Source organism: Mesocricetus auratus, unplaced genomic scaffold (assembly GCF_017639785.1).
Source record: "Mesocricetus auratus isolate SY011 unplaced genomic scaffold, BCM_Maur_2.0 Super-Scaffold_100066, whole genome shotgun sequence".
Taxonomy (NCBI): domain Eukaryota; kingdom Metazoa; phylum Chordata; class Mammalia; order Rodentia; family Cricetidae; genus Mesocricetus; species Mesocricetus auratus.
The window spans coordinates 1,825,631-1,838,428 of NW_024429235.1; the positions used below are offsets into that span (position 1 = coordinate 1,825,631).

The window sequence follows — 12,798 nt, forward strand, 5'->3', positions numbered from 1 at the left end:
CCACATGGAACCTTCTCTAAAATTGACCACATAATAGGAAACATAGCAAACCTCCAAAGAAAATTGGAATAACACCCTGTATCTTATCAGACCAATATGCATTAAAATTAGAATTAAACAATAACACAAATCGCAGAAACCCTACAAACTCAGGGAAATTGAACAATGCACAATTGCACCATCCCTGGGAAAAGGAAGAAATAAAAAACAAATTAAAGACATCCTGGATTTCAATGAGGATGAAGACACAACATACCCAAACTTATGGGACACTCTGAAAGCATTGCTGAGAGGAAAGTTCATAGCACTAAGTACCCAAATGAAGAAACTGGAGAACAGTCACACTAGAGAATTAATAGCACAGCTGAATGCTCTAGAACAAAAAGAAGCAAACTCACCCAGGAGGAGCAAACGCTAGGAAATAATCAAATTGAGGGCTGAAATCAATACTAGAAACCAGGAAAACACTGAGAAGAATCAATGAAACAAAGAGTTGGTTCTTTGAGAAAATCAACAAAATAGACAAACCTCTGTCCAAACTAACCAAAAAACAGAGAGAGAGCATGCTAATTAACAAAATCAGAAATGAAAAGGGGGACATAACAACAGACACTGAGAAAATCCAGAGAATCATCAGGGCATACTTTGAAAACCTTTACTCCACAAAATTCAAAAATGTAAAGGAAATGGACAATTTCCTGGATAGATATCACTTTCCAAAATTAAATCAAGAACAGATAAACAATCTAGACAGACCTATAACCCTTAATGAAATAGAAGCAGTCATCAAAAGTCTCCCAACCAAAAAAGCCCAGGCCTAGATGGCTTCAGTGCAGAATTCTACCAGAAACTCAAAGAAGAGCTAATCCCAATACTCCTCAAAGTATTCCACACAATAGAAGCGGGAGGCTCACTGCCAAACTCTTTTTACGAGGCTACAATTACCGTGGTACCTAAGCAACACGACACAACTAAGAAAGAGAACTATAGACCAATTTCCCTCATGAACATTGATGCAAAAATACTCAATAAAATACTAGCAAATCACAAATTTCATTTCTCCGAATACTTTTGGGGATACTTCCTGTAGGTAGTGGAGTTTGGTTATAGAAGGAACAGGTAGACTTTTTTTAAAGATTTCCTGGGCTAGTTGCCAAATTATGGAAAAATCCTTTTATTAACCTAGGCTATTTGCATGGTGGTTTTTTATGAGATTCGGAGACTTCCAGTACACTACCTGTTAAGAACTGATCAATTTCATCATTACATTATGCTAGAGAACCTAACAGACCCATAGGCGATCTGATGTGATGTGTGTGTGTGTGTGTATGTGTGTGTGTGTGTGCATATACATATATATAATTCTTATTCCTGATTATTTGCTGTAATTGTATAAATAACTAGGTACGACAGACTCTAGATATCCCCTATGTGGAAGGAAGTGGGGATAGGGTGGGAGACTGGGGGGAATGACGGGGGTGGGGGGGAGGGGAGGGAGAGGGAACTGGGATTGACATGTGAAGCAAGCTATTTTAAATTAAAGTAATAAAAAATAAAAAAGAAGCGTGACCTTGATGGAATATGTCTGGCCTTGTTGAAGGAAGTGTGTCACTGGAGTGGGGGGATAAGCTTTGAGATTTCAGATGCTCAAGCCAGGCCCAGTGGCTCTCTCTTCCTGAGGCCCACCAATCCTGATGTAGATCTCTCAGCTCCTCCCCAGCACTACATCTGTCTGAATGCTGCCACGCTTTCCACCATGCTGATAATGGACTAAACCTCTGAAAGTGTGAGCAAGTCCCAACTAAATGTTTTCCTTTGTAAGAATTAACATGGACATGGTGTCTCTTCACAGCCATAGAACATTGACTAAGACAATGATCAACAGGTGCAGAAAAGGCTTCTAAAAAAACCCAGCATCCCTTCAAGATAAAAAAAACCTGAAGAGACGGAAATAGAAAGGAAATACCTTAACATAATGAATACTTTCCATAATAAACCTATAGCCAATATTATACCAAATACACGAAAAGCAGGACAAGACAAGATTGCCTATTCTCTCTACTTCTCCTCAACATCATAGTGTTCAGTGAAGTCTTAGCTAAAGCAATAAGACAAAAAAGAAAGAAAGAAAGGAAGACAGACAGAAAGAAAGAAAGAAGGACAGAAAGAAAGAAACAAAGAAAGAAAGAAAGAAAAAAAGAAAGAAAGAAAGAAAAGAAAGGGGACACAAGTAGGAAAAGAAGTCAAATTATCTGTATTTGCAGTTGATGTGATTCTATACATTAGGGACCATGAAGACTCTACCAGAAAACTTTTGTAACTGATTAAAACTTTCAGAAAAGTGGCAAGATACAAAATTAAGATGCAAAAATCAGTAAGATCAATCACAAATACACTTGGAAAGACAAGAAAAAATCCATACACAGTTGCATTGGAATAAAGCTAATCAAGGAAATGAAATATTTCTACAATGAAAACATTAAAACACAAGAAATAAATTGAAGAACATGTTAAAGGTAAAGAGACCACTCTCGTGTTTATGGACTGAAGGAATTAATAATGTAAATTTGCTGCTTTACCAAAAGCAGTCTACAGACTCAGTATACTCCTCCACAAAATCTCAATGCTGTTCTTCTCAGAAATAGAAAATGTGGGCTTGCAGATGCCACCGTCCCCTGTTACCACTTGCTGCAGCCATGGTCAACCCCACCGTGTTCTTTGACAGCCCAGCCAATTTAAGCTCTTGGGTCATGTCTCCTTTGAGTTCTTTGCAGACAAAGTTCCAAAGACATCAGAAAATGTTCATGCTCTGAGCACTGGAAAGAAAGGATTTGAACATAAGAGTTATTCCTTTCACAGAATTATCCCAGGATTCACATGCCAGGGTGGTGATTTCACACACCATAATGGCACTGGCAACATGTCTATCAACAGGGAGAAATTTGAGTATGCAAACTTCATCCTGAAGCATGCAGGTCCTGGCATGTTATCCATGGTAAATGCTGGACCCAATACAAATGGTTCCCAGTTTTTTTTTTATCTGCACCACCAAGACTGAGTGGCTGGATGGCAAACATGTGGTCTTTGGGAAGGTGAAGGGAGGCATGAGCATTGTGGAAGCCATGGAGATTTTTGGGTCCAGGAATGGCAAGACTAGCAACATCACCATTTCCGACTGTGGACAACTCTAATTCTTTTGACTTGAATCATCCCATCCGTAGCTCAGGAGAGCACCCCCACTCCATATGCTCACAATGCCCTGTAATCTCTGCTCTCACTGACGTTCTTTGGGTTCCATGCTTTCCACATTAGCCTCCAAGTCTAATCGGATTGCACAGCCGAGTTTATGACTACGAATAAAAACAAAATAAGAAAAAGGAAAAAAGAAATAGAAAACATAATCTTAAAATTCATGTGGAAGTAAAAACTACACCAAATAGCCAAAGCAAGCATGAACAAGAAGAATAATACTGGCCGTGCCACATATCTGAGTTCAAGTTTATTACAGGGCCATGAAAAACAAAAACAGCTTGGTATAAACAAATAACTAGACATGCAGATGGATGGAGCAGAACAGAGGGCTCAAATAGACACCTGATTTTTTAATGAAGATTCCACAAATATACATTGAAGGGAAGATCCTCTCTTCAATAGATGATGCTAATAACTGCATATCCACATGTAGAAGAATTAAATTAGATACCTATATCTCACCAAATACAAACAAAAATCAATTACAAATGGATCAAACCACTTGGTGTAAGACCTGAAATTCTAAAACTGTTAGAAGAAAAAGTAAGCACTTGAAAATATAAAGATTTTCTGAAAAAGACTCCTCCAGTCACTCAGAAAATATTCCTAATAATTGATAATGAATCCTCATGAAATTAAACACCTTGCTCAAAGAAACAGTTACCATGTAAAAAGGGACAGTCTACAAAATGAAAGAAATTGTTGCCAACTTTATATTTGCCAGAGAGGGTTTATATCTAGAATACCAAAAACTCAGAAAACACAAAGAAAAAACTCAAACAGGCTAACCAAATAATGGGATAACGAAATGAACAAACAGTTCTCAAGTATATACAAGTGGTATATACAAGTAGCCAATAAGCATTTGAAAAATGTTCCACACACATCAGCAGTCGTCAAAGAAATGAAAATTAAAGATACGTTGGAATTCCATCTTTCCCCAGTGAAAACAGCAGTCATTAGCAAAACCACAACAAATATTTGTAATCTTGTGGACAAAGGGGAACCCTTATATCCTGGTAGTGGGGATGTAATCTAGCCCATTCAGTATGGAAATCAATATGGATACACACACAAAAAAAAGTCCACCACTCCTGGGTATTTATACACAGCACTCGAAGTCCATGTTTCAGAGATACCTGCGTATCAATGCTTACAGTAACATTATGCACAGTAGCTGTTATAGAACAAAAACAGAGGAATGGGTTAAAAAAATATGGCGCATCATCGGGGAGGCCTTTGAGGCCCCTAAAACAATATAGTCAATTGCCATTTCTGGTTACCCACCTGAACCACACGGTAACGCCCTGTTGCTGAAGATACCAAACATTCTGTCATGGGATCTAGAAAAAGAGAAGCTGGAACTGGGCTAGAGGCTTCTTCCCTGATGTCTAGCCTTCACAGTGCTGGAAGATGTTACCCATCTGCTAGAGAAGTACCACCAACAGTCTCACTCAGCTATGTGTGTAGTGCTACCAATTATCCAGACAGGATGAGACACTAGCGCACAACAGTGGCAGGTCTATTATGATGGTACTCACCATGCTACCAGATTTGAAGCCCACTCTACAGGATAGAATTCACATTTAGAACAGTGTAACCCCAGTCAAAATCTCATGGATGGCAAAGTCATGGGCCTTAATTGGGAAAGCTACTGCTGTTGTTAAATGGATATGATATGCCGGTCACGCTGCATCTAGTTATGCTGATGCCAGTAGAGTAATGCTACTACTGGTCACAGGGGCTTCTTTATGCAGTAGTCAGTCATGGCTGCCGAGACCCTCATACTTAAAACCATGAGTGCTTAGTTATAGATGAGACATCAGAGAGCAGCACAAAGGGGGAAGGAGGAGAGTGGAACAAGTGTGAAATGCTGATTTCTGTGGCATGCCATTGTATGCTTAAGCTCACAGCAACTGCGATTATTTATACAGGATCACCACAAGATTGGGACTGTCGACATCTCACCATGAAAAAGGAAGAGGCTCACAATCACCACCCTCCCTTAGGATTTATACCGATAACCGTTGATGAGGAAAGACATTTCATTCAGTGGTATAGCACCTGGCAAGCACACACTCCTGTAAACACACTCCCTCCCACTCTCCAGGAAAAGAAAGCTAAGAAAACCCAATGGACCACACACCAAAAAAGACATAAAGTAGAGGGATAATTGAGAAAAGGAAGGAAATTGACAAAGGTAACAGATACTGGGACAAGATAGGGTAACCAGTGTAAATATGAACAAAAATAAATTATGTACATGTGTGAAATTGGCACAATGTCACTATTATATACAGTTAGTATCTGGTAAGAATTTTTAAAATAAAGTAAAACACAAAGTATGGAGGCTAAAAATAAAAAAATAGGAGAAGTGAGTGTCAACCTAAACAAAATGCTATAACAAAAATCTATTCAACATCCCTTATGAATATATATTCAAACACCCTTACCAAAATATCAGCCGGTTAAAGTCAACAGTATGTGAAAAGAATTACAACCAGGTTAACTTATACTAACAAGGCAGGGTTGGGTCATCACGGTAAAATCAATGTGATTTACCACATGGCTTCATGCCTTTGCACTGCTATAAAAAACATCACATACTTGGTTATCTACAAACCACAGGAGCTAACTCTTCAATGTTCTGAAGGTTGAGAAGTTCAAGTTCGTTATCAGGTCCAGCGTCTGTGGCCCCATTCCCTCCTTTCAAACTCCTGGCTGGCTGCTATGTCCTCTGCAGAGAACAGCTGCTGTCCATAGGTCAGAAAGGATGGATGGTGAGTCGGTGTGAGCACTTTCCATCAATCCTTCTTCTTGTAAGGACACCTAAGTCCAACCCTGCTCAATCACCTTCTATAAGCCACGCCTCTGTTTTATTACTTGTTTATCGTTTGTTTGATCCTTTGTTCATTTATTTACTGACAGGATCTGGCTGTGTAACTCTAGCTGACTCAAACTCCTACCCCACGGAGTCAAGCGCTTGATCACAAAAGCAACACCTTTTATGTCGGATATATGGTTCTAGAGACTGGGGCCAGGTCCTTGTGAATGGCAAGCACATCTTTTCGTAAAAGCAGGCACACTTTCACACTGTCATATTGCATACTTGGGAAACGGGGGCAGAAGAACTGCAAATTTTAAAGTTTTGAAAATAAAAATTGTTGCTTTGGCGACTGATTTTCAATATGAAAGCCTGGAATGTGGCTCAGTGGTAGAGCTGTAACATGTCTCCTCCAGTCCTTACTGGCGTCATGTTAGAGGTGTGACCTTAAAATCCAGCATGTAGTTCCCAGCACCTACCAAAACGGGTCAAAGACCTAGCCCATGGTTCCAGGAAAGTCCCTTGCTTTGGGGCTTCTGTAGCTCCAGGTCTTACTAACTGAGGTGTGCCACCCAGGATGTGGCTTCTGTGTGTAAAAGAAAAAGAGCTGTAAGGCTCAGGGCTGCATGGTTTGGGCACATTCCCCATGCTGCCACCAGCTGGAAAGAAAGACTTTCTTTATGGTTTTTAGAGTGTCCATGTGATGGTCTCTGGTGAGCTTACCTCACCAAAGAGCATTTTCCCAGAACACATATGGTTATGAGTTCAATCCTCAGCCTGAAAAGGGAGAGAGGGCTGCTGCATGGATCATGTTAGCCAACTTAATAAGAAAAAATACATAATAATAACCATCACAACATATGCCCAAAAATGTATATCTACCAAATTCAGAAATGGCATTTGATAAAACTCTGTTCATGTTAAAAATTCACAGAAGCTTCACAGTGGAGATTGCTTCACATTTAGAAAGAACATCTAGGAAGATTCCTGAAATCACCATACTTAGTGTGTGTCTCTGTTCCTGAGTGTTTGCGTGTGTATTACGTGTATGCAGAAGCCCGTGGAGTCAGAAGAGGATGTCAGACCCCTTGGAATGAGTTACAGGTGGCTGTGAGCCATCACGTGGGTGCTGGGAGCTAAACCCAGGTCCTCTGCAAGAACAGCAGTGCTCTTAACCTCCGAGCCATCTCTCTGGCCCCAACTCTATACTTTATGAACCCCTGAAAGCTTCCTCCTTAGTTGTAACCAAAGCTGCCTGCACTGCAAAACCCCTGTGCTGTACTGTTTTATAAGAGAAACTAGTCCACATAGTAAGGCAGAAAGAAAAACACACATGACACAGACCAGAAAGAAGCAAAACATTCATAATGTTGCTGTGGAAGACTGAAAGCTCAACAGAAGGTCTAAAGCACAGCAGATCCATGGGGGAACACTTGTCAACATCTGTTAGGCCTTGCATTCGATCTCTGTCAAAGAAGGAATGGAAGCAGAGAGGAAGGAAAAGAAGACGGAGGCAGACAGGGAAGAGGGAAAGAGAAGAATTTGTCTAGAGTAACTTGTGACTAAATTTAGCAATGTCAGTGGCATAACGATAACATACATAATTTTATTTCATTTATTAAATGAAATTAATAATAGCAATCCGGAAAGCAAAACACTAGCTCCTGCCTGCTATTGCTGCTTCTTGGAGCCTGGGCATCTACTGATGCTAACATCAGACTTCATTGTCTTTGGCACTCTAGGGTAAACTGGATACCAATCAATGACTTTCCAGGGACTTCTACAGCTTTTCAGCACTGACTTGGTGCTTCTGAGGCATCAGCTTTATGGACTGAACCTACCTGGTTCTCTGCCTGTCTGGTGTGCAACCACCACTGCTAAAATACCCAACCTCAGTGATGGAAAAAAAGAAGCTATAGCCCTCTAAAGGCTTGAAATTAAGTCTATAAAATAAAGTGATGATAGACAAGTTAAGAGAATATTTTATTTTTTATAATTTTATAATGTGTAAAATGATTTTCATAAATTTGTGTCATTGTATTTTACTTCCAGAATTGCCCTTTCTTATTCCCCCTTCTCATTCCTGGTAAATAGAGATGTGTCTTCTCATTTATTGCCTTGCTTGCTCCCATCACTCCATTCTTTTAGATGCTTCCTACAACCTGGTCCTCATCCTGTTGTGATATCTTATTTGTACTGATTTTTTTAACCTACAGGAGTTTATTATAAGTAAAAATATATGACTGTTATTTCATGTCTGTCTTGTTTTGTTGGTTGATTGTTTTTGTTTTGTTTTGAGACAAAGCCTCATGGAAGTCAAGCTGACTTCAAACACACAGTATTTCTGTGACTGGCCTTGAACTCCTGATCTTCCTGCCTCCCCAATCCAAATGCTGAGGTTACAGGCATACAACACCATGTTCAAGTCAGGCTTATGTCAGTTAATATAGTCATCTCCAACTCCATCCATGTTCCTGCAACTGCCATAATTTCATTCTTCCTTATAGGAATAAAATCCACTGTGTATATTTTTTAAAGAACAAGATATTTGGTGATAAATTTAATGAATTGTGTTTTATCACAAATTTAAATGATAATATTAATAAAGAAAATATAAGTTGATTTTTCAGTATCTCTTTTTTTTATTTTTTTCTATTAAATTTTATTTTATTAGGGGGGTTGCAAGGGCAGAGGGAGGTAGACAGGGAAGAAGAGGGGACTGGGAAATGAATGAGATGGAGATGCATGATGTGAAAGACACAAATAATAAACAAAAATAATATATAAAATAAAATATAAGTAAATAATAGGCTCATTCAAATTAATGGATTGAGACTGAATATTGTTCAGTTTCGCTCTCTCCCAAGTTGCCTCTGGAGATGATGTGACCCCAGTCTAGATTCCAGCAGTCACCTCTGTAGGTAAACTTTTCCCAAGATGCACATGAAAAATGTGTAACAATTGTGAGAAAGAACAATGAGGGAAGACTCACATAACATCTCGCCAAGCTCCCAATAAAACTGAAACAGCCAAGACAATGTGCTCGTATATAAGCATAGGCATGTAAGTCAATGTGGCAGAGTAAGCAATTACAAATAAATCGACACTTGGAAGATCAGGTCATTTCCAGTAGAAGTAATTTAATCACAAAACAGTCATCTCAAATTGTGCCGAATCAAGTCAATGAATAAATAAAATGAATCTCAAACGTATTCCATCTAAAAACTAAAGCCCCAAAGAAATCATACACCTAGAATGAAAACATAAAACTATAAAATTTGTAAAATAAAACAGGCAAATTTGTTTGAGATTTTGAGGTAGGCAACATTCCTGTGTGAAAGTGTCAACCACAAAATAAAAAAGATAGAATCAATTTTATCAAAATGCTTAACTTTTTATCTGAGTATTTTATTAAGAAAATAGAGCCGGTCAGTGGTGGTACACACCTTTAATCGCAGCACTCAGGAGGCAGAGGCAGGTAGATCTCTGTGAGTTTGAGACCAGTTTGGTCTACAGAGCTAGTTCTTGGACAGCTAAGGCTGTTACAGAGAAACCCTGTCTCAAAAGAAGGAGGAGGAGGAGGAGGAGGAGGAGGAGGAGGAGGAAGAGGAGGAGAAGGAAGAAGAAGAAGAAGAAGAAGAAGAAGAAGAAGAAGAAGAAGAAGAAGAAGAAGAAGAAGAAGAAGAAGAAGAAGAAGAAGAAGAAGAAACTGGAAATTATCAGGGCTGTAGGATGGCTCAGTGCTTAAGAGTCACTTGTTACTTCCACTTTAAGAATACAGCCACAACTGTGGCTGTTGTCACAATGCTCCACACACACATGATGACTTCATGAGAAAATTCGTCTCTGCCTGAGTTGCTTCATGGCATTTTTCACCTCCTCATTCCTCAAGGTGTAAATGAGAGGATTCAACAAGGGGGTGACCACTGTGTAGAAGACAGAGACCACCTTGTCAATGGAGAAGCTGGTGTCCGGCCGAGTGTAGATGAAGATGCATGGCCCAAAGAACAGGGCGACCACCATGAAGTGGGAGGAGCAGGTGGACAGGGCTTTCCGACGACCTTCTGCGGATTGTTTCTGAAGAGAGAGCAGGATCACCGTGTAGGAAGTGATCAAGGCTAGAAAACAGGTGAGGGAGATGGTTCCACTATTGGACACGATCAGAATCCCTGTGAGGTGAGTATCCGTGCAGGCCAGCTTGATGACAGGAGGTACATCACAGAAGTAGCTGTCGATAATGTTCGGGCCACAGTAGGGTAGACGGATGGTCAGGAAGGTCTGCACGAGTGAATGAACAGCGCCCCCCACCCACAGTGCCAAGACGAGCTGTACGCAGACCCTCAAGCTCATTACACTGGGGTAGTGCAAAGGAATGCAGATGGCCACGTAACGGTCGTACGCCATAACTGTCAGCAGAAAGATCTCAGCACAAGCAAAAAGATGGAGGAAGAAGAGCTGCGCGATGCAGCTGTCGAAGGAGATGGTCTTCCTCTCCGAAAGCAAACCCTCCAGCATCTTCGGCACAGTGACAGATGAGTGGCAGATATCAATGAAGGACAGGTTGCTCAGAAAAAAGTACATGGGAGTATGGAGGCGTGGACTAAAGACTATGGTAACAACAATGATTACGTTCCCCAAAAGAGTTAGCACATAAGTGACAGTAAATGGTATGAAGAACAGAATCTCTAATACCCAGTTGTCGGTGAGGCCCAGGAAGACAAACTCAGTCACTCTTGTTTGGTTTAGAGCTCCCATCTAATGAGTGTTCCAGAGGATCTGGGAAGGGGGTGGCGTAAATTTTAAATTATCCTGAGTAATAAAGGGGATGAAGTGGTTGAAATGAATGTTTCCCTATGAGGCTTAGCATGAATATGTCGATTATCCAAAATCCTTACCCGTTATTTACCTGGCTATTTTCATTTCAGAATAATCAGATTAGAATTCTAAAATCATAAAATTCCAACTTAAACCACTCATTATTGACTTTTGCTTTTAAGATAAGTGACCTTCAAAACCTTGACAGGCTTTAGTTTTGTCCAATGTCCTTTTACAGCCATTAAGATACTATATATGTATCTTTTAATTGATTATTTTATTATCCCAAAGCACTGACTTTAGGAAAACTGCCAGTAAAAACCAGCTTCTCTTTCATAATTATCTTATTGTACTGAACTATAAAAAAGTATGAAATTTCATTTTTATTCTCATTAACTAAACTTTAAAAGTACGGAAGTAACAGAAAGATTGTAAGAGCCAGAGGACCTAGAAAGCCTGCTGTAAGGTAGTGTCTCCTAGAAATGAAAGGAAAGTTTCTCCCATGATAGTTCAATATGGCTTCCTAAACAAGACCTGGACAAGTACAATACCAATAGACACACTGACACGGAAGGGAGGACTCTCGCAGGGCCCCGCCCCAAACGAAGAACTACAGGCAAGTGAGGAATACTGGGAGTGGAAGAGGTAGTCCTCCCCAGGGCTAAGACCCCTATTGATTATCCAGTACCAAGTGGTCAGCCCTGAAAGGACATATACACAAGTAACATGAAACATTCAATAGACTGGGCAGGTTGTATTTACATATTTATGCATGTGTTTATTCGTGTATAGATATTTCACATATATGTTAATAATTAAGGAAAAAGAGGCCATGCATTTGAAAGGGAGAAAAGGAGGATTTGTGGGAAGGATTGAAAGGAGATAAAGGAAGGGGGAAATAACATAATTAGATTTTAATTGCACAAAAAAATTCAATTTTTCAAAAAGTAATAACCACACGATTTACCCCTTGCAGCACTCTTCAGGTGCTTTGCACGCTGTAGGTTTCCAAAACCATTTTATTGATACTAAACTAACTTATTAGACACTGTTAATCCAATCATTCCTGCACAATAAAACTAATAAGCCACAAATTATGATTCTTTAAATTCTGTAATACAACTTTTCTGCCAGGAAATATGATGTATAAATATTATCCCATTGCTCCTAATTGTTCATGCTGGTTAGGCAACCATAAACTAGAAGATAATCACAAAAGAATGAAGTTTTGATCCAATTATTTCACTTCCAGTAAGGCAATCAATTACAGTGTTCAAACTACAGAAAAAGGTAAAAGTGGAGGGATATTAAACCTAGCACTATTTGAAGCAACCTAGAAGTCAAGGGATGGGGTGGGGGAAATCTGAATGAACTTAGTGAAACATGACTAGACTTGTATCCAGCCATTAGGAATGACAGTGACAAGATTACCAGCATGACAACTATCGAAACAGCACTTAAGAGTGACATTTAATAGTATATTCTCAACATCTTGTTAGATGGTAGTGCTATATAAGTTATCAAGACAAAGAGAAGTTGGGGGGGAAATGATATAACATGTGACAGAAAAGGAAAATATTCTCTTATTCAAAAAAAACCCTTAAAATTTGATAGTTGAAGACAAATGATCAAATTGAAAATGAACAATGAATATAAACACAAAGACCACAAGAAAGGAATCACAAGTGAGAAGTATGTCTAAGAAAAGACATACTTGTTCAGCTTTGGTAGAAGTTAGAGACTAAAACCAAATACATTTGTTTTGTCACATTGACAAATGCATGAAAACTGATCATTCTTTACATAGTGTTACTGAAAGTCAGTATTCTTAAAACCTTTTGTAGGAGAGAAGTTGGCAGTGCCAATGAGAATTTTAATGTCTATACATCTAGACCAAGGAATACCAT

The 12,798-nt window shown here is 39.3% G+C and overlaps 1 protein-coding gene and 1 pseudogene across 1 annotated transcript; one reads left to right on the plus strand and one right to left on the minus strand.

Moving 5' to 3' along the window:
- Positions 1 to 2,693: 2,693 nt before the first annotated feature.
- On the plus strand, positions 2,694 to 3,191 carry LOC106022625 (annotated as a pseudogene).
- A 6,644-nt stretch (positions 3,192 to 9,835) lies between these two features.
- On the minus strand, positions 9,836 to 10,831 carry LOC101834335 (olfactory receptor 1509). Its single transcript, XM_005087011.3, has one exon. The coding sequence runs from the start codon at positions 10,829 to 10,831 to the stop codon at positions 9,905 to 9,907; it is 927 nt and encodes a 308-aa protein (XP_005087068.1). The 3' UTR covers positions 9,836 to 9,904.
- Between the last annotated feature and the right edge of the window lie 1,967 nt (positions 10,832 to 12,798).